A 20,355-nucleotide genomic window follows, 5' to 3' on the forward strand; every position below is an offset into this window, starting at 1 on the left:
TGTGTAAATAGAGGAGGTGATGGTGTGTGATGTAAACATGATTGATGTGTAAATAGAGGAGGTTGATTGTGTGTGATGTAAACATGATTGATGTGTAAATAGAGGAGGTTGATTGTGTTTGATGTAAACATGAATGATGTGTAAATAGAGGAGGTTGATGGTGTGTGATGTAAACATGATTGATGTGTAAATAGAGTGAGGTGATGGTGTGTGATGTAAACATGATTGATGTGTAAATGGAGGAGGTTGATTGTGTGTGATGTAAACATGATTGATGTGTAAATAGAGGAGGTTGATTGTGTGAATGGAGGAGGTTGATTGTGTTTGATGTAAACATGATTCATGTGTGAATAGAGGGGTTGATTGTGTTTGTAAACATGATTCATGTGTGAATAGAGGAGGTTGATTGTGTTTGATGTAAACATGATTCATGTGTGAATAGAGGAGGTTGATTGTGTGTGATTCATGTGTGAATAGAGGAGGTTGATTGTGTGATGTAAACATGATTAATATGTAAATAGAGGAGGTTGATTGTTTGTGATGTAAACATGATTCATGTGTGAATAGAGCAGGTTGATTGTGATTCAAGTGGGAATAGAGGAGGTTGATTGTGTGAATGGAGGAGGTTGATTGTGTTTGATGTAAATGTGATTCATGTGTGAATCGAGGAGCTTGATTGTGTGATGTAAACATGATTAATGTGTAAATGTCGGAGGTTGATTGTGTTTGCTGTAAACATTATTCATGTGTAAATAGAGGAGGTTGATTGTGTGTGATGTCAGCATGATTCATGTGTTAATAGAGGAGGTTGATTGTGTTTGATGTAAACATGATTAATGTGTAAATAGAGGAGGTTGATTGTGTGTGATGTCAACATGATTGATGTGTGAATAGAGGAGGTTGATTGTGTGTGATGTAAACATGATTCATGTGTTAATAGAGGAGGTTGATTGTGTTTTATGTAAACATGATTAATATGTAAATAGAGGAGGTTGATGGTGTGTGATGTAAACATGATTAATGTGTAAATAGAGGAGGTTGATGGTGTGTGATGTAAACATGATTAATGTGTAAATAGAGGAGGTTGATGGTGTGTGATGTAAACATGATTAATGTGTAAATAGAGGAGGTTGATTGTGATTCATGTGTGAATAGAGGAGGTTGATTGTGTTTGATGTAAACGTAATTCATGTGTGAATAGAGGAGGTTGATTGTGTGTGATGTAAACATGATTAATGTGTAAATAGAGGAGGTTGATTGTGATTCATGTGTGAATAGAGGAGGTTGATTCTGTGTGATTCATGTGTGAATAGAGGAGGTTGATTGTGTTTGATGTAAACGTAATTCATGTGTGAATAGAGGAGGTTGATTGTGTGTGATGTAAACATGAATGATGTGTAAATAGAGGAGGTTGATAGTGTGTGATGTAAACTTGATTGTGTGATGTAAACATGATTGATGTGTAGATAGAGGAGGTGATGGTGTGTGATGTAAACATGATTGATGTGTAAATAGGAGGTTGATTGTGTGTGATGTAAACATGATTGTGTAAATAGAGGAGGTTGATTGTGTTTGATGTAAACATGAATGATGTGTAAATAGAGGAGGTTGATGGTGTGTGATGTAAACATGATTGATGTGTAAATAGAGGAGGTTGATTGTGTGTGATGTAAACATGATTGATGTGTAAATAGAGGAGGTTGATTGTGTTTGATGTAAACATGAATGATGTGTAAATGGAGGGAGGTTGATGGTGTGTGATGTAAACATGATTGATGTGTAAATGGAGGAGGTTGATTGTGTGTGATGTAAACATGATTGGTGTGTAAATAGAGGAGGTTGATTGTGTTTGATGTAAACATGAATGATGTCTAAATGGAGGAGGTTGATGGTGTGTGATCTAAACATGATTGATGTGTAAATGGAGGAGGTTGATTGTGTGTGATGTAAACATGATTGATGTGTAAATAGAGGAGGTTGATTGTGTTTGATGTAAACATGATTAATGTGTAAATGTATGAGGTTGGGTGTGTTTGCTGTAAACATGATTCATGTGTAAATAGAGGAGGTTGATTGTGTGAATGGAGGAGGTTGATTGTGTTTGATGTAAACATGATTCATGTGTGAATGGAGGAGGTTGATTGTGTTTGATGTAAACATGATTCATGTGTGAATAGAGGAGGTTGATTGTGTTTGATGTAAACATGATTCATGTGTGAATAGAGGAGGTTGATTGTGTGTGATTCATGTGTGAATAGAGGAGGTTGATTGTGTGATGTAAACATGATTTATGTGTGAATAGAGCAGGTTGATTGTGATTCAAGTGGGAATAGAGGAGGTTGATTGTGTTTGATGTAAATGTGATTCATGTGTGATGTGAACATGATTAATGTGTAAATAGAGGAGGTTGATTGTGTGTGATGTCAACATGATTCATGTGTTAATAGAGGAGGTTGATTGTGTTTTATGTAAACATGATTAATGTGTAAATAGAGGAGGTTGATTGTGTGTGATGTCAACATGATTGATGTGTGAATAGAGGAGGTTGATTGTGTGTGATGTAAACATGATTCATGTGTTAATAGAGGAGGTTGATTGTGTTTTATGTAAACATGATTAATGTGTAAATAGAGGAGGTTGATTGTGATTCATGTGTGAATTGAGGAGGTTGATTGTGTGTGATTCATGTGTGAATAGAGGAAGTTGATTGTGTGAATAGAGGAGGTTGATTGTGTTTGATGTAAACATGATTCACGTGTGAAGAGAGGAGGTTGATTGTGTGTGATGTAAACATGATTCATGTGTTAATAGAGGAGGTTGATTGTGTTTTATGTAAACATGATTAATGTGTAAATAGAGGAGGTTGATTGTGATTCATGTGTGAATTGAGGAGGTTGATTGTGTGTGATGTAAACATGATTAATGTGTAAATAGAGGAGGTTGATTGTTTGTGATTCATGTGTGAATAGAGGAGGTTGATTGTGTTTGATGTAAACGTAATTCATGTGTGAATGGAGGAGGTTGATTGTGTGAATGGAGGAAGTTGATTGTGTGAATGGAGGAGGTTGATTGTGTGTGATGTAAACATGATATTTGTACAAGACGGTTATGAATTAATGAATTAATTGCTTGATTATCATTGATTTATGAATTACTTCTTTATTTCCTTTCTCATCGAGACAATATCTTGAGCACCTTTTTAGTAAGTTGATATTTGGACAAGATGGTAACCAAGTGATTTGGCTATAAAGGGTATTTTTGATTTCTAGATTAATTAGTTTTCAAAAAGTTACAGATTCGGATGAAACGCTGGTGGTTTAGGTAGGCGATTAACCAATTGATTAAGGATTTGATTATTTATTTATTTATTTTAATTATCCTCTTGATCTATTCTTGTACACTGCTCCCAATTCCATCTCCATGTACTGCACGGTGGCATCGCCGCGTGTCGAAGGCCCCCGGCAATGTCGTGTACTGGAGGATATATGGTATTTATTTATTTGGCACTGGGGTGGTGTACTTTGAATGTATCTCTTCTTATTTTTTCTTTTATATTTTCTTTCTTGTTTCCTCTGCCACGGAAGGTGGATGGAGGTTATTTTTTTTCACCCCTGTCTCTGTTTTTCTTTGTTTGTGAACAAAGTATCTGAAAAAGTTGTGGATGGATGCGGACGAAACTTGGTGGGCAGGTTGGGTATGTAACAACGAAGAATTGCTTCTGTTTTGGTGCCCTCTTGTTTATGGATCATGTTGACCTGTGAAACACCAGCAGTTATAAAGTGGCAGTTCTAGTTATGTCTCTTATTAACAACGTAGCACACCAGGACACAAACATCACACACAACAAGTCCTGGCAAGGGTCTGCAATCTATGATTGCTCTTTTTCTTGTTTATGATTAAAATGTAAACTGTTCAACCTGGCAGAGGTGTGCGCTCTGCCCAGTGCCATTCGAGTTTAAACATGCACTGGTGGTATCGTCTGAAACGTCCCATCATACCGCCTACAGCTACACAATGCACGCAGTGCAATTGACCATCTTTATTAGTCTCCTACCAGTTTCACAGGAGGTTACTATAGGTTTGCTATCCGTCTGTCCGTCCCACTTGTGGTTTTTCCGACTTTTTCCCCATAACGTTTAACATATTCAACTGAAACTTGGTACAAGGTTTTATTCCGATAAGTTACAGAACAAGTTGGAGATTTATGGCGTTTCGTCAATTTTTCACATAGTTATGCCCTTTTTAGATTTATAAAAATATCACATGTTACACATGCATCAGTGTTTAACTGCCCCGACTCCACCCCACTGCTTTACACTCATTGGCTGGACAGCTGGCCTCGCTCCACCCCAATAAAATAATGCACCGCCATTCCTTGAAGCTGTCCAGTTTTTTCAGGCCTTACGCCTGGGTGTTCATCCATGGCCCAGTGAAATTGGAATGATCTGAAATGAAAGAATAAAGGATTGAAGACGTAACTAAAAGACCTACGCAACGCATCTTTCCCATTTTACCCACTAGGACTAAACATATGGAAAGGGCTAACTAAACACATACTCATGAAATAACTGTCTTCGGATCGCCATATGTTGTGTGCTATTGCTTCAGAGGAGTGCTGGTTTTACAAAACCGCAACAATATTTTTGTTGTTTTTATTTTTTTTGTTTCACCAAATTGGTGAAACCGAGTTTTCATAGTGGGATATAAACCTTCACTGCCCTCTTACATTGTCAGCAGGAGGTACTGCGTTGTGAAGCATGCTAAGAATCGATCGGGACGTAATGTAGCTATTCCGTCTGCAGTGCGAATATCAAAGCCTGGTATTGCTTGTAAATGCGGCGTTCACGGGGACCGTTTAACCACGCATCGCTGCAGTGCACGTCGAGGGCTTCGTTCGCGACGAACGTCGACCACAAGATGCATCGCGCGATTTATTGACGACGGTTTCGTTGTGTCTCAGTGCCAAACAGATTCTGAATCATGACAAGCAGTACGAACCTTTCTACTCATCGTTTGCGGCTCTCTCAGCACACTACATCACCACCGCTGCCAAACACAGTGAGTGTGAAACGCCGACGGTGGCACGTGGCCACGCTTTGCCATCTTTGGCACTCTGTAGAAATAAAGGAAGAACGCTTTGGATTTTTAGAATATCTTATTTGAATGAAAAGGTAAATTGTTGTTTTAAAAATGATTAACAAACTTTACGAGTCGAGTTATGAGCAGGTGGTTGAAAAGTTTAAGTATTGTTCATCATCCTTGCACGTCGAGGGTTTGCAATGTAAGCTTTTATTGAATTTGGATAACTGTACTCTCGCCGTGCGTGTTTGTACCATGCCTCCGTTGGACCGGAATCATTCATACGTGGTTTTTGATTCAGTTCCCAGTGCAAATGCCCAGGGAGTTTGTGCGGCCTGTAAGGTGCTGCTTGAATTTTTTCTACTGCGGGTCGAGTCTCCAGATGAGGCTTGTGCGGTGTCGCAGGTAGGTTTTGCAATCGTGTTGTGCTTTAAAATTCTCCACTCGCTCGCACGGGTGTGATTGTTTTATTCGTTGAATTTAATTTATGTTTTTGTTCACTTACTTTTTTGTATTGAACAGTTTGGCAATATCTGCCGACCCTCCTCGAACCCCCACCCCCCCTTCCCCTGCCCCCCTTCCTCCTCTCCTTGTGCCTTTATCCAGAAACATCTAATTCTACTCATCAAGGCCCTGTGCACAGGAAACAGCCAGTTGGATCGCACAGAGCTGATCACCTTTACAGCTATGATGACATCTGCACGATTACCTCTCACAATCAAAACGCTCTCTGAAGGTAATAAACTGAGTGGACGGATGAGAGTTAAAGCTGATGCCACTCGTAAGATTTTGATTGCTGGCCCTTTCGTTTAATAAATCCAAGGCAAACACAACATTCAAAGTGATCGTCCGTGGATTGTTTTGGCCTGCATTGAATGTGAATCTATTCTCGTGATCTCTTTGACCTTACGTAATTTGTCATCCTCTCCCTCTCCAGCGGAGGAGCAGAAAGAGCCTCCACCACCGCTTTCACCCGAAGAAGCAGAGAAAGAAGCGCGTACGGCCTTTTTTCAGCAGCTTGGTGCTGTCACAAACTTTGACTTGCCTCGTCCTGGCTCGGGATTCCTTGGTGTGCCGGTATGCAGAGTCCATCACATTTTTAAGAGTACCTGTACATTGGTGAAGTAGGTGCATGTGGTCATCATCCCCTTGAGTGAGTGAAGAAACTGTGTTGGCTGCTGAATCTAGGAGGGAGCATGGGTGGTGGTGGTGGTGGGGTGACAGGTAGGAGGAGCGGTTGGTTCAACAATATGTTTTCCAACGGGGTATTTTCATCCACCACCTGAGCCTTTTATTTAAAGATCACATTTCTGGCTTTTTCATTTTTATGCAATCTCATTGGTTAACAGATGTCATGTGACGTATAACACTGCCAAAGGCCAGCACACCTAATTAGTCGAGCTGGGTCTTCCACCCATTGGCTCACTGCACAGCTGGAACCAAACTAAATAAATAATGCGTTCACCGTTTTTGTGCGGCGGTAACCCAAAGGTGTGTGTGTGTGTGTGTGTGTGTGTGTGTGTGTGTGTGTGTGTGTGTGTGTGTGTGTGTGTGTGTGTGTGTGTGTGTGTGTGTGTGTGTGTGTGTGTGTGTGTGCATGCGTCAGCTATTCGTCAGTGTGTGTGCCGATTAATTATACATGATTGAAATTTACTTTTTACCTTTTAGACTGCTGAGACCCCTTTGAACTTTGAAGACCCTTTAAGATCCCCAAGGCCCCGAGGACCCAAAAGTCCCAAAGAACCCAAAAGACTCAAAGACCCCAAAGACTGTAGATCCTGTAGACCCTATAAGACTCGACTGTACCACAAAAAAATCCGTTAGAATTCCCATGTTTTAAATGCACGTCATGTTAAGGTATATAAAGCAGCTTAATACTGTTACGAATCTGGAAGCTTACTGCACTCAACATACAGGTCCTGTAGAACAGTTATATCGGTAAGTATGTGTTTTCAGTTAGGGTCCCCGTCCCGTGTCTAATGGGTAATTAAATGTACATGCGCTGCGAAGTTACTTTGATAGTCAGGGTTTTCTTTTATTTTTAAATCCTCAATCATACAACAACGCCGGCATCACCCTCACCTTCACCTCGCTTCCTCACGCCAACGCCATGGTGGGCGGAGTTCAAGGAGGAGCCACGCGGCGGCCCTCGACCAATCAGCGTGCTAAGGGTGGGGTGGCCGCCGCTCAGCCAATCAGACCCTGCGACGGTGAGAAAGGTGGTCCACGTGACATCATCACGCCCCCGGGCTAATCGACGGACTTGCTGCTCGTTTTGGCCAATGACAGGGCGACGAGCGATTCTTCGCACCAAAACCGTCCAGTGAGGGAGGGCGGAGGCGTCCCCCCCTCCCCCTGAGACAGGGTGAATAAGGGTGGGGCGCGATTGGACCACGAGAGCTTGAGCTTGAGAGATCCTTCCTCCAAAAGAACCGCAAGGGGTGCGCGCCGTCTCTGTCGGTGAACTAGCGAGTGTTTGAGATACTTGATGACCATCGAGCAGGCAGGGTCGTGGTCAATCTGACGGGCAGGTTGAACGGGCGTGGAGTTATCAGCCCTTGCTTTGACGTTCGGCTCGGGGACTTGGAGAAGTGGCAGAGAAACCTCCTGCCTTCTCGACGGTTTGGGATACAGAGGAGAGGTTTGGTTGCCGAGACGAGCGCCGAGCGGAGCTCAGGTGGCTGATCGCGGCTCGCCGGTGTCTGGATTCTGCACGCCTCTCGCTGCTGCCTGGTTCGAATTGGCTCGCTCAAACCGCACGAGGTGGACAGGTCCGAGGCAGGCTGTGATCTTCAGCTCGCCTTTCCCCTCCGAGCTGGAGGCCTCAAAAAAGGCTGTGGCCACCGTTTCTTTTGGGTGTGTGTGTGTGTATGTGTGTTTGTGGCACCAGTCTAGTAAGTAGGAATTGTGTATAAGTGCTCTTTGCTTGTATATAAATTGCCTTGCATCTCTATATTCGGATAACTCTGCTTCTTGCGTGCCCCCCTGCCCCATTATAAATAAACCCATGTGTTAAATGTATCAGTTCGTTTTTGTGTTTCTTTTATTGGTTTAACACGGTGCGTGTTGGAGAATTAGCAAGGCCGTTGTTGCCGCCGTAAGGGGACATTTGGACCGACGGATCTCGGTGATCATCCGCTTAGGTCACACACGGTTCGAGCACGCTAGCAGCTCGTTCCATACGAGCTCCGTCGAGAGTAAATTTCCCTGGTAGTTTGGACGATGTGGGTATTTAGGTAAATTGAAATTGGCAATCGACCCTACCCCACGTGGTCGACCTCTTGGCGATCTTCGGTCCGATAAGGGACCTGTCGGCTCCGGAGTTATCAGGGGAGACGACCTATAAATTCCGGGTGTTCGGTGGAGTCGACTCCACTGCTCCATCTAGCGGTCGTGCTCGTCGCCGATACCCGGTCTGCAACAATACGTCGTCCTACCACTGCATGGCATTCTAATTACAAAATAAATAACAACATTGTAACGTACCATATATTAATTAACAATGATAATATTTACAACAATAGTAACGAACATATAATCCTCACGCTGGCCCAAGCACATCTGGGCTGGGTGAAAGGTGGGTATGCAAGAAGGCTGTGAAGACCAATGAAAATTTTGTCCATCGCATCAACGGCCCTCTCGTGGTTTAAAAATAGCGTTGTATAACTCTGTCAAGGATCAATTTGCTTTGATAAATGGAACTTTCCAATGCTCGCGCTTTCTGCCTCCCTCACGGCTTCCCGTCCGTCCAACAGTTTTTACACAAAGATTAATCATTCACTGTGACTGGACAGTTGATATCATTTTTCACATCTTCAGGTATACATTAAAGGGGAATCCAAATGATCAGACCACCTCGACGCTAATCTCTCCCTTGTGTCTTTTTTTCCGATTTATAAAGTCGGTAATTTTGCGATTAAAAGTCGAAATATTATTATTATTATCTATATATTAATACTGAAGGACCAATTTTGTGCCCCTCCTTGCGGTCGCGTCACGTTTTTCTCTGTACGTGACCTGGACTGAAAGAAACTTCGTACCTGTAAGAGTGCATCGCACATAGTGGCAATAGTCAACCTTTAACTCTGAAGCATCTATATATTAATACTGAAGGACCAATTTTGTGCTCCACCCAAGCGGTCACGTCACGTTTTTCTCGGTACTGTGACCTGAGAAGTTTTGACACGGTGTATGTCAAAGTAGACACGTGCACAAATCAGGGGACTTCTTCACAAGGAGTAGTGTACACCAAAAATGTCATGTACAAGGACGTTTTGTGGGCCTCATTAGGTAAGGCCATGGAGTACATCGACTGGGATCCGGCTCTTACAAGAGCCGCCACTGGTTGTCATATTGGGCTCTTGGAACGGAATCCGTCTGGACGGGGTTTCGGCTAGTTATTATTATTATTATTATTATTATTATTATTATTATTATTATTATTATTATTGATCTTCTTGTTGCTCTCTTCTTCTTCTTCTTCTTCTCCTTCTTTTTCTTCTTCTTCTTCTTCTTCTTCTTCTTCTTCTTCTTCTTATTCTTCTTGTTCTTGTTATTCTTGTTATTCTTGTTATTCTTGTTATTCTTGTTCTTGTTCTTCTTGTTCTTCTTGTTCTTGTTCTTGTTCTTGTTCTTGTTCTTGTTCTTGTTCTTGTTCTTCTTGTTCTTGTTCTTGTTCTTCTTGTTCTTGTTCTTGTTCTTGTTCTTCTTGTTCTTCTTATTATTGTTCTACTTCCTTTTCCATGATGCCACACTCGGAAGTCGACCACCATGTTCATATTGTAATTACGGGGTACGTTGCGGTACGATTTAACTCAATGGGCGAATAATTTTCGATTTTCCACAAATGTGCCTATAGTCGATTGGCTGTTGTATAGTACAGTGAGGTCATCCACCACGATTGAGGGGGAGGATGCCGTGCTGTTGCATCACGATTTAACGTTGCCCCACCGAGTCGAATGAGTGGTTACACGATCCTGTACAACCTTGAACATGAAAATGAAGAGGCCATTTAACCCATCATTGCCATGTTGCACTGCCAACTTGATTTTCACCACAGCTGTAAAGCGTCCATTTCTGTGCTGAGACATTTCTTTCTGGGTGTTTCTTCCCCTCGGCCATTCTTCCTCAAAATTTCTGTCTGTTGTGTCATTCTAGCTTGCTGTTGGTGTTTTTCCCTCCATTTGAAAAGACGTACAAATATGAACATTAAATCCATGTTTATTTTTAGCTCATCTGGAATTGAAATTCCAGATAAGGTATTGTCATCACGGTCTGTCTGTCTGTCTGTCTGTCTGTCTCCCTTCGTTTGCCCATTCGTCTCCTATTTTGACTTCTCTGGACAAACTGCCGACTGAGCTGATCCGGCTGAAATTTGGCAGCAACGTTCCGCTCCTAATTGGTAACAGGAATTGCAAATCTCGTTCCGGTCACGTGACTTTCAGAAGGTCAAAATGGCCAACTTAGTAAATTCCTTCAAAAATATTCTTCTCCAGACCCACCATTCAGAATGGTACCAAATTGGGGTTACATTAGGCCACAACAGGCAGGCATGTTAACTTGCGAAGGCCATGACGATCACATGACCGGAAGTGTGTCAAAATGGCCGACTTCGTCAATTTTTGGGAAAATCGTGTAAATTCCTTCAAAAATCTTCTCCAGAAAGCAGAGTGCTACCAAATTTGGGTTACAACATTGAGATGGGGTCCTGATGTTAAGTTGCGGAGGCCATGCTGATCACTTGACCGGAAGCGTGTCAAAATGGCGGTCATGTAAATTCCTTCAAAAATCTTCTCCAGACCCACCCGTCGGAATACTACCAAATTTGAGTTGCAACATTCGACCATGGTAGGGATGTTAAATTGCGGAGGTCATGTCGATCACCTGTCGAAAAGTGTCAAAATGGTGGAGTTCGTAAATTTTTAGGAAAATTGTGTAAATTCCTTCAAAAATCTTCACATCCACCAGTCAGATTGCTCCCAAATTTGAGTTGCAACATTAGACCATGGCCCAGATAAGCTGCAGGTCCAGTGGTCCTATTTTCTTGCTTTTTTTCTTTTTCTTTATTTTTTAGGTCAGCTCACTGACCTAATATAACCGTTCGATGTCCTCGGGTCCCTCCGTCTGTCCGTCCGTCTAACAACAGTTTTTATTTTTCTATCTCCTCCTAGACGTCTCGGTTGATTGAGTTCTAACTTGACACGATGATAATAATAGTTGCGCTCTTTCGATCGTCTGAGCCCTTTTTCACATTTTTGCCTCGGGGTCAAGGTTGCAGGGTCATCAAGTGCAAAATGACCGATTGGTCAAATGGCCTATAAGGAAGCATCGGACGGCTATAATGCATAATGTGTTTCATCGGGATTATTATATTAAGAAGATTTAATTCGACCAACTCGTTTCTCGTTACCCGTGTCGTCTGGTCCTGTTTATTGGGCAACGCGAGGTCCGCTGACTTCAACACGGCTTCGCGCGCTTATTTTAAGTTCAATTTAATTTCTGTTTTCACTTTTCATAGTCGCTGAGGTTGATTAACACTCGGTTGCATCAAGTATTGTGAAAATTGAATGTTTATATCCTCGGTCTGTGTGGAATGCATTGCAGCGAGCGCTAGCTTCCATGGCCTTCCATCCGTTTACATGCCATATAACGAGGCTATCTTAAGTTCTAGTTGATTTCTGTTTTCACTTTTGGGACCTTCTGGTGTAGCTACGGGTTTAATGAAGATAATTTTCGTGCAAATCCGCTCAGAAACGCACTTTTCATGAGGAAAATGTATTCAATTCAAATAACCGTGAGACTCTGGAAGGGGACACCACATGCTTTTCGTTCGCTGCTTCACCTCGTAACCTGTCCTCTTGAGGGACTGCTTATTCGTAGCGTCTGTGAGATTAATGTTTATATTTTAGATGGTTTGGGGATGTGCTCCACAAGTATCTGAAATAATTCCGGTGAAAAACGGACGTTTTAAGATTCTGCTGGGGCATTTCATCCCACGGCGAGCTGGCTAGTCACGTAACGCCGTGCAGACGTGGAGGTCGCGAGTGATTGAGCTTCTCGGTGGCCCGAGGGTCCTTTTTAGTTGGGGTCCAGCTCTGTCCTGGATACAGCCATTAACTGCACACACTTGGCGTATTTATTTCACGGCCATAAACGCGGCTTTGAAAATTGTATGATGATGTTGGGAATGATTCCTCGAATATGGAGATTTTTGCTTCGAGCGGCCTCACGCGTTTATTTTAAATTCAATTTGAATTCTGTTTTTACTTTCCATAGTCGCTAAGGTTGATTAACACTCGGTTGCATCAAGTTTTGTATCCGAGCTGACCGTCAAACCCGCTCGGGTGTATTATTTTTACACTGTAAAAACAGTTGGTGGTGCGCTGTTCAGCAGGTGTTAGTAAACCATTGGCCGCTGATTTTTATGGAGCACGTTGGTTGTGAGTGGGACTACGTGCTGACTGTTCCCAGGCCAGGGAATCGAGTAATGGTTCCGAGTGTGAAACTAATTTGCATTTCTGTTTAGGAGCGAGCATTGGATGAGGAGAGCGCTACAGAACATGCTGCCACCACCAAGTCTAAGGCACATTTTATTGCAAGCAACATCGCAAGTCTGCAAGAACTCGGTAAAAAAAACCAAAAAGAAGCTGCAAATGTAATTACCTCTGCCACTGAAGGTAGACGGAGGTTATGTTTTCACGTCTGTCTGTCTCACTGTCAGCAGGATATCTCAGTTGAGGACAGATTCGGATGAAATTTGGTGGACAGTTTGGGTGTGTGAAGATCCGGATAAGAAAATTTTTAAAGTGTGATTCATCAACAATGAGCCAATCGCGCCAAAAACGATATGTAGCATGATATTTCAAGAAGTTGTGGACAGATTGTATGAGTTTGGTCGGTGACAAGTCAAAGCCGATTAGGTTTTGGTGTGTGACGAGGACGAATGGTCCGGATACAAAACGTAAACTGTTCCTCCTCGTGGAGGTATGTGCTCTACCGAGTGCCGTTCTCATTCTATTGAGTGTTTCACTCTCAGGAATGTCATTGTTTTTTATTTTATTTTATTTTATTTTGGTGAAACTTGAGCCAGTTGAATCATTTAGAGTTGCAGTTGGTTGATTTTCTTGTCAGTGTGGTTGTTAACAATCGTTTGAGCCTGTGACTCGTGATACAGTTGGGATCTTTTATTCATGTGTCGGAGAGACCAAACTCGATGTTATGACTTCTCACGATCTTCTTTCGTATGACGTACATGGACAAATTAAAAATTCAATATCAAGTTTAGATAACCATTCGACAACTTCGGTCGTAGTGTCGTGAATGCATTTTAGATGAGCTAGAAGGAACCAGTCTGGCACTCTAATATGATGCGTTGTACTGTCTTACATCGCACTGTCTTTGATCTTCCGTTTGTGGGGAATGTGAACACCTCTTTCGTGGAGTGTCTAAATTCCTTTTAAGTAAAACCAGCTATTTATTGGGACCTTAATTCCTGGTTGTGGTGTGTTTGGGTTTATGATGTGGAATTTAATTGGCATGTTGGTGTTTAACTAGGTATCTTTGCAGTTCTTTTCCTTTGACCACTTCTCACTCTGAGCCACACACTCCTTTTTCCCTCGCATCCTGTATAACAGCATTTTCCGTACAGTCGTCTCCAGTCTCCCCCCACATTGGTTAGTGTCAAACCCTCTGTTGATTGTCTCTGCTGCAGGTGGATCGGAAAAGCTTCTCCGTGTATGCCTCAGTCTGCCGTATTTCCTGCGCTACATCAACCGCTTCCATGATGCTGTCTCGTCTGCCTCCTTCTTCCTCATGCCTGCAACTGTGACTGATGCTACGGCCGTCAGAAACGGGTACTTATTTAATTCTACCATGGATGGGTCTCCACTTCAGGCATGTCTTGCCCGACGACCTAAACAATTCCTTTTACATTCTGTTCATTCGAATCGACACAATCAATCGTGACCGTTGAAGATTTTTTTTTTTCCCATCAAGTCAGACTTCTTCATTTCCAGGTTTCATTCTCTCATCGTGGATGTCACCATTGCCTTGGACACCCTTTGTCTTCCTATTCTGGAGCCTCTCACTCCGTCTCGCCTCCAAAGCCTCACCCTCCTTGCTCTCAGCTGTCTCTATGCAGGTAATCCGACTCATATTGGTTATCCATATTACTGTATCGACTATAAGCTCACGAACCATACTTTGATTCCTTCTTTTTCTTCCCTATGCACGTCCTGTTGCAGGAGTGTCTGTGGCCACGTGTGTGGCTATCTTGCACGTGGGTGCTGGCGGGCAAGGCAAAGGATCGACGAGCAGCAAAGATGAAGAATACGAAGAAGAGGCTGGCACGATTGTTCGCAAATGTGTATGTGTTCTCAAATCGTACATAACCGTATGTGCCTGTTTGAGTATTTCTTCACATACACACGTGGACACTTTCCTGCATCCCATACATCCATTTACATGCCAATCTGTGCGCAGGAACGGTTTAACTTGGATGAGGTGCAAAGCAACTTTTTTGTGAATGAAATTAAGACCCAATATGAACAGCTGTTCACCTTGTGTTAACTGTATATGTCTGCTGTGCAGTTGGAGATCTACGATACAGTTGGAGAAGCAATTAGCAATTCCAGGCGTGCTGGTGGAGAGGTGAGTTTGTAGTTCAAATTCGGTCGAGAAATCTGATGAGACCCGGTGCCTGTTTTCTTATTTGATAATTTTTTTAACATCTCTATGTAATACTACTGTAGCTGTTGCCATTTCTATATCTTATTCTGAAGTTGTTCCCTGTTGCTCATGTATTCAAACCCTTCCTTGCAGCATTTCCAAAACTACCAACTCTTGGGTGCTTGGTGCCTCTTGAGCAGCCTGCACATTGTGGCTGGGCTCACGCCTGCGGCCCTTGCCGAGAGGGGCAAAGAGAAAGACCCCTTGGCCGCCCTCCGTGTGAGGGACACGACTGGGAGGGCGAGAGATGGAGCGGGCTCCCCTAAACTTCTGCCCGGAAAAGGGTGTGTGCGCAATGTAGACGTCTAAGATGGAATATTCGGGATGCTAACCACTTTTGGGCTTTTGAGTTTGCTGGAAAAAGACTTGTGTGACCGGTCATGTTCCAGGCATTCTGGCTTTGGTGTCCTCATGGTGATGCTGGCGAATCACGCCGTGGGACTCGTCCGCTCACTTCTCGACGATGTCCGTCTGCAAACCTTGGACAAGGTGAGCATGCTTCGGTTCGATGCGCAGAGTGAGCCGGTCATTCCCTCGCCATTGCAGGTTTTAAAGACTAGGTTTGAGATGACTACCTAAGTATTTTGAAATTCCCATGATCAAAATGGTATCTCTGTCTTCATATTGTTGTTTTTAATTGTCAGCTTACTTTGTTTTGTAGAAATAGTATGTCAGATGTATTGTCGTTTCCACGGAATTTCTAATTTAGCATTTTCTTGTTGTATACTATTGAGAATATTTTTGTAATTTAGAGTTGAGGCATACTTGTGGACAGGATTCCATTTTCTGTGCAGTTAAGTGTATTGTGAGTTATATCGGCAGACAGTCAGAACAAAGGAGACTGCACATTATGCACATGCTCCAAAAATTAATTAACCGTCACTTACTTGAGCTCACCCTGATCTAGACAGCGTAAGATTAGTTTATGTGTCTCAACAGCAAGTCAGTAAGGAATGAAGTCATTGCCCGGGTCATGGATTATAGAGTGGGCAATTGCACCGATTGGCACTGATTCAAATGAGCCAAGGAACAATGAGCCAAGGAACAATGTCGTTGATTGATTTTGAGGCTTCGAGATGTGTTAGTGGTTGTGGCGTCACATTGAAGATGGCACGGTGAAGTGCTGTTGTAGTTGCTGTTAACGTGGGAAAAGAGCCGGTGAGGTCAGAGTTGTGCTTGGGTAATAATTGCAGTTGACCTGGAATCGACCACTAAGAAGTGGTGTGTCCGTGTGTGTGTGTAACCGAGTGGGTCCGACTGTGTGTGAACGAGAACTACTCACCTTCCTTGGTCCTTCACCAGAGTGATGAAGCAATAATGGTCATCTGGTTTGATGGAGGACATGAGATGATGGTGTCCTGCCAACGTTTGAATCCTTGTGGGGAAGAGGGATTCATTTGAACGTTGTGAGATTTTAATAGATGTTGACAATTGTAATTCATGTCTGCATGTTGATCTGTTCCCAGTGTTCTCGTTTGGGCCTCCTCATTTGCTGACTTATTTCGGCCATTTTGTTTCTGGTATGCAAAGCCAAGGCCCATGGAAGAGCTAAAACATCGAACAGATCAGGACGCAACAACACAAAAAGACAGCAGAAAGAGAAGGGGGAAGCACAAACAGCAGGGCCGAGTGACAAAATAGATGGAGATGGACAAACTGGATGCGGGTAAGAACGAGACATAAGGGGAGAATGCAAAGAGTGGACAAGATGGATACAGAATATCTCTCAGAAAGGAAAACTGGAAATTTAGGAGGTGGGGAGGGGGGGGATCATAGTTTTGGATTGGGAATGATTGGACATGGTGGTGAACATCTGTCTTGAAGACCTGGAGGGAAGTATGAGATTGGAGAGAATGTAGAAGTTGGTTACACAGGCAGGAAAAAAAACTTGAATTAATGAATGGAGGTGAGCAGTGATTCTGGATTTTGAGAGTTTCACCAGAAGTAGGTTGCCGGTGGACCACGTGCCTTCTTGCAGAGACTTGGGGGTGAGGGTGAGGAGGGATTTGTGATGTCTAATCCAAGCCAGGGTTTCGCTGTGCTATGCTTGGAGGATTTGGTTCAGCCTTTTAAACACCCTGGGGGTCAACTCTACCCCTGGTCATGTGACTACGCTCTACATACTTTGTTTATTCTTTCTTCCATGAATGATTCATGTTTTCTGTGCACCAGTCATCGTCTTCAAGCCTCCACCACTGGACGTCCTCTGAGAACCATCTTTTTCTCCCACAGGATGGTCCTAGTCCCGGCCCCGTGGCCGAGCTGAACGTGATGGCCAAAAGCACTCCGGTGCAGCGAGTGCAGCGTCTCATCGAGACGGTTCCTCTCACTTGTCTCTTCTTCACCATCTTGTCCATCGCTTACCGCAAGGTGGTTTTTCTGTGATAAACGTCAATTTATCTTGGCCCCGTGAGAATGTAAATTGTCCTTCCAGGTAAGGATATTAAATCAACGGATTGACTTTTTGTTAAGTGCTCCGTTTGTTTACGTGTGTGCACGTGCAGGCCTGTGCCCTTCAAAGGCAGAGGAAAGGGTCCATATGCAGTGATGGCAGCACATCCACAGACTCCAACACCTTCTACGAGGAGGACTTCAGCAGTTCAGATGAAGACAGCAGTCAAGGTACTTCATACGGTCTGCTCACTTTATTTTAATGAACATTTACATCTTCATGAAGTGCGATGTTAATCTCGAACACTTTCTATTCCAAGTACGTACCCCCTTTGCCTTTATGGTGTCGAGCTGTTGATAGGGAAAATGATCGGTTGTGATAGTGTGAAAGCTGTCGCAAGTGTGGCACATGGACCAGATTCCAAGGACATACTGTTACGAATCTGGAACCCATCGCACACAACATTCAGGTCCTAATAGATCAGTTATATCGGAAAGTATGTGTTTCTAGGTTGGGTCCCGTCCTATGTTTAATGGGTGTTTAATTGTACGTGCACTGTGAATTATTTTATAGTTTGGATTTTTACACCAACACCATCGCCCATGTGCATCGTGTCACGTACAGGGGTGAGGTGGAGAATAGGGTGCTCCCCTGGTTGTTCCGTTTGGGTTCTCAGACACGCACGGTGGGAGGGTGGTTGTTGCCCCTCCCACCAGACCACCCCTTGCCCAATCAGGGAAGCTATCACCTCAGGCTGGCTCCGCCTTGGCCAGATGGAGTGTTCGGCCCGGCCAATCGGGAGGCCGCCACGAGTCGCCTGACAACCCCTCGTCCAATCAGGAGGCGAGTGGCCAGGAGAAGAAGCCCCTCCCTCCGAAAGAGGAAGAGTGTGGTTGTCGGGACGAGCGTTCGGCAGACGGAGATCGTGGCGTTTGCCGAGCAGCCTGTCATCGTGTGTGAGACGTTTCTTGTGGGAAAGGACATTTCAATTCAGACATTTCGAACCTGGCATCCAAAGCCAGAGAGTGGTTGTCTGGACGAATGCTGAGAAACAAGGATTGCGTCAGACAAGGATCGTGGCGATTGCATTCTGCAGACGGTCGTGGTCATGTCTGGAGCGATCTGAGACAGTGGCGAGTGTGGCTTGGTCCCGTTCATAGGCCGTGGACTTCTGGTCGTGGGTTCGAGTCGGTGGAACCGCACGAGGCGGGGAGGTACACGGCTCTAGCGAGAAAAGACCCACGGGTCCATTTCGTGTGTGTGTGTGTGTGTGTGTGTGTGTGTGTGTATGTGTATGTGTATGTGTGTGTGTGTGTGTGTGTGTGTGTGTGTGTGTGTGTGTGTGTGTGTGTGTGTGTGTGTGTGTGTGTCCGTCCGTGGGCCCCGTCTGTTAAGTCGAGCTGTTTAAGTGTTTTCATTGTACATTCCATTTTATTTGTGATAACTCTGCTCTGTGTTCCCCTCCCCGGTTATTGAAATAAATAAATACCCCCTTTTGTTGAATGTACCAGCTCGTTTCTGTGTTTTTCATTGGCTGAACATGGTGCGTGTTGGAAAATAGCGAAGCAGCAAATTGTTCATTTGGACCGACAGGCCTCGGTAACCATCCTCTCGGGTTACACACGGTTCGAGCACGGTAACGGCTCGTTCCGCTCGAGGCCTGCCGAGGGTGTGAATTCCCTGGTAAGCTTGCCGCGTGGGTAATTAGGTATATTGAAGTTGACAATTAACTCTACCCCACGCGGTCAAATTATTGGCGATTCATGGTCCTGCAAGGGACGCGTCGGCTCTGGAGTTATCCGGGGTGACGACATATATTCCGGTGTATTCGGTGGAGCCAACTCTACTGCTCCCTCTAGCAGTCGTGCTCGCCACCGATACCCAGCCCCACAACAATACTACCGCGTGGACCTGACCATCACGATGTGTCTGCCACCATCCTGTCAGATGTTCACAAACGGAATGGGGCCCCCTTTCCTTAGGCAACCTGGTTCGTACATCTTGAAAGTGTAATAATGATCTCGTGACACATACACTTGGACAGGGGTGGTGGTGGGGGGGGGGCGTACTGTAGTTGTTGGCAGTATCTGTTTTTTTGCAGTCAGCTGGAGGTTTATACTCTTTTAACCATCTATTTCTTATTCGAAAACGTTTTACAAACTTGCTGCATCTCTACAATCGTTCCTTTCAATCAACTGCTTTGACGTCCTTCCTCCATCTCAACCTCCGAGCATAGAACGGCTATTTGTACTCCTTCCGCCATGCTCCTTCTCACTACCCATTACTCTACTCACTATGCATGTCCACTGTCATTCTGCTGCATTGAAATATCGACCTGGATCTCTGCACACTATCCAAACTGTCAACCTGAAAATATAAATGTTGCTCTTGCTTGTTCATATTTCCTCACAATTTGAATTCAGAAACGTATCCTCGTGATTTATGTCATTTCACTTCAAAGTGAACTTTTCTGTTGTTGATGGTAGTTTTCTTGTCCAAGGTGAAACATATCTCATCAGATTTGATGGGCACTTTTTAAAAATTATTTATTACAACGAGTGAATGAATCACGCTGAATTTGTGCCACACGTGTTTTAAACCACCCCTTATCCTTGTCATCACCTTTTTTTTTTATCCCAGATGAAGACAGTGAGCCTATTCTAGGACAGTGGTTCGAGGAGACCATCTCTCCAAGCAAAGACCGTGTCTCGGCCACCTCGGCGGCTTCTACGGCTCCTCCGCCGGCACCTCCGCCTCCGCTAAATCTGGATGGTACGTCAGGAGGAACCTCGACCGCGGCAGTCTCTGCTTGTAGCCCCAGCAAGGGCGGTCCTGGAGAAAACGGGAACATGCTCACCTGGAACAAAGACCCAGAGATGGTGAGTGACAGTCGTAAGATTCTGGATCCTTGTTCCATCGTAGCTTGCTTAGAATCAATAATGGCCACTTAACTCTTCCTGTACCCCCTCGCCACTAGTTCCTGGGCTTGGCCACAAACATCCTCACCTTTTTGACTTCATCCCTCTTTACGGCGAAGACCAATTTTGTACGTAACTACGTGAGTGTATCGCTTGGTGAGGCACACCTGTCCCAGCTTGCGTGTTTACTTCGTGATGTGGATAAAGACACGGCACGTCGACACAGTATGTTATTTGGTT

At 44.0% G+C, this 20,355-nt stretch overlaps 1 protein-coding gene across 1 annotated transcript in view; it reads left to right on the top strand.

Moving 5' to 3' along the window:
* The window catches only part of UBR4 (ubiquitin protein ligase E3 component n-recognin 4), a 155,349-nt gene that overhangs the window by 12,877 nt on the left and 122,117 nt on the right, over positions 1-20,355 (top strand). Inside the window, exons 2-16 of the mRNA XM_085844959.1 lie at positions 4,961-5,058; positions 5,381-5,484; positions 5,686-5,815; positions 6,017-6,156; positions 12,605-12,704; positions 13,790-13,931; positions 14,094-14,218; positions 14,322-14,443; positions 14,668-14,727; positions 14,899-15,089; positions 15,195-15,294; positions 17,038-17,175; positions 17,310-17,427; positions 19,838-20,076; positions 20,175-20,340. Coding sequence (XP_085701085.1) covers positions 4,961-5,058; positions 5,381-5,484; positions 5,686-5,815; positions 6,017-6,156; positions 12,605-12,704; positions 13,790-13,931; positions 14,094-14,218; positions 14,322-14,443; positions 14,668-14,727; positions 14,899-15,089; positions 15,195-15,294; positions 17,038-17,175; positions 17,310-17,427; positions 19,838-20,076; positions 20,175-20,340 — 1,973 coding nt within the window. The remainder of the gene's footprint in view (positions 1-4,960; positions 5,059-5,380; positions 5,485-5,685; positions 5,816-6,016; positions 6,157-12,604; positions 12,705-13,789; positions 13,932-14,093; positions 14,219-14,321; positions 14,444-14,667; positions 14,728-14,898; positions 15,090-15,194; positions 15,295-17,037; positions 17,176-17,309; positions 17,428-19,837; positions 20,077-20,174; positions 20,341-20,355) is intronic.

The sequence above is a fragment of the Eptatretus burgeri genome, chromosome 11 (assembly GCF_056783735.1).
Source record: "Eptatretus burgeri isolate ZD-2024b chromosome 11, Ebu_testis_v1, whole genome shotgun sequence".
In the NCBI taxonomy this organism is placed as follows: domain Eukaryota; kingdom Metazoa; phylum Chordata; class Myxini; order Myxiniformes; family Myxinidae; genus Eptatretus; species Eptatretus burgeri.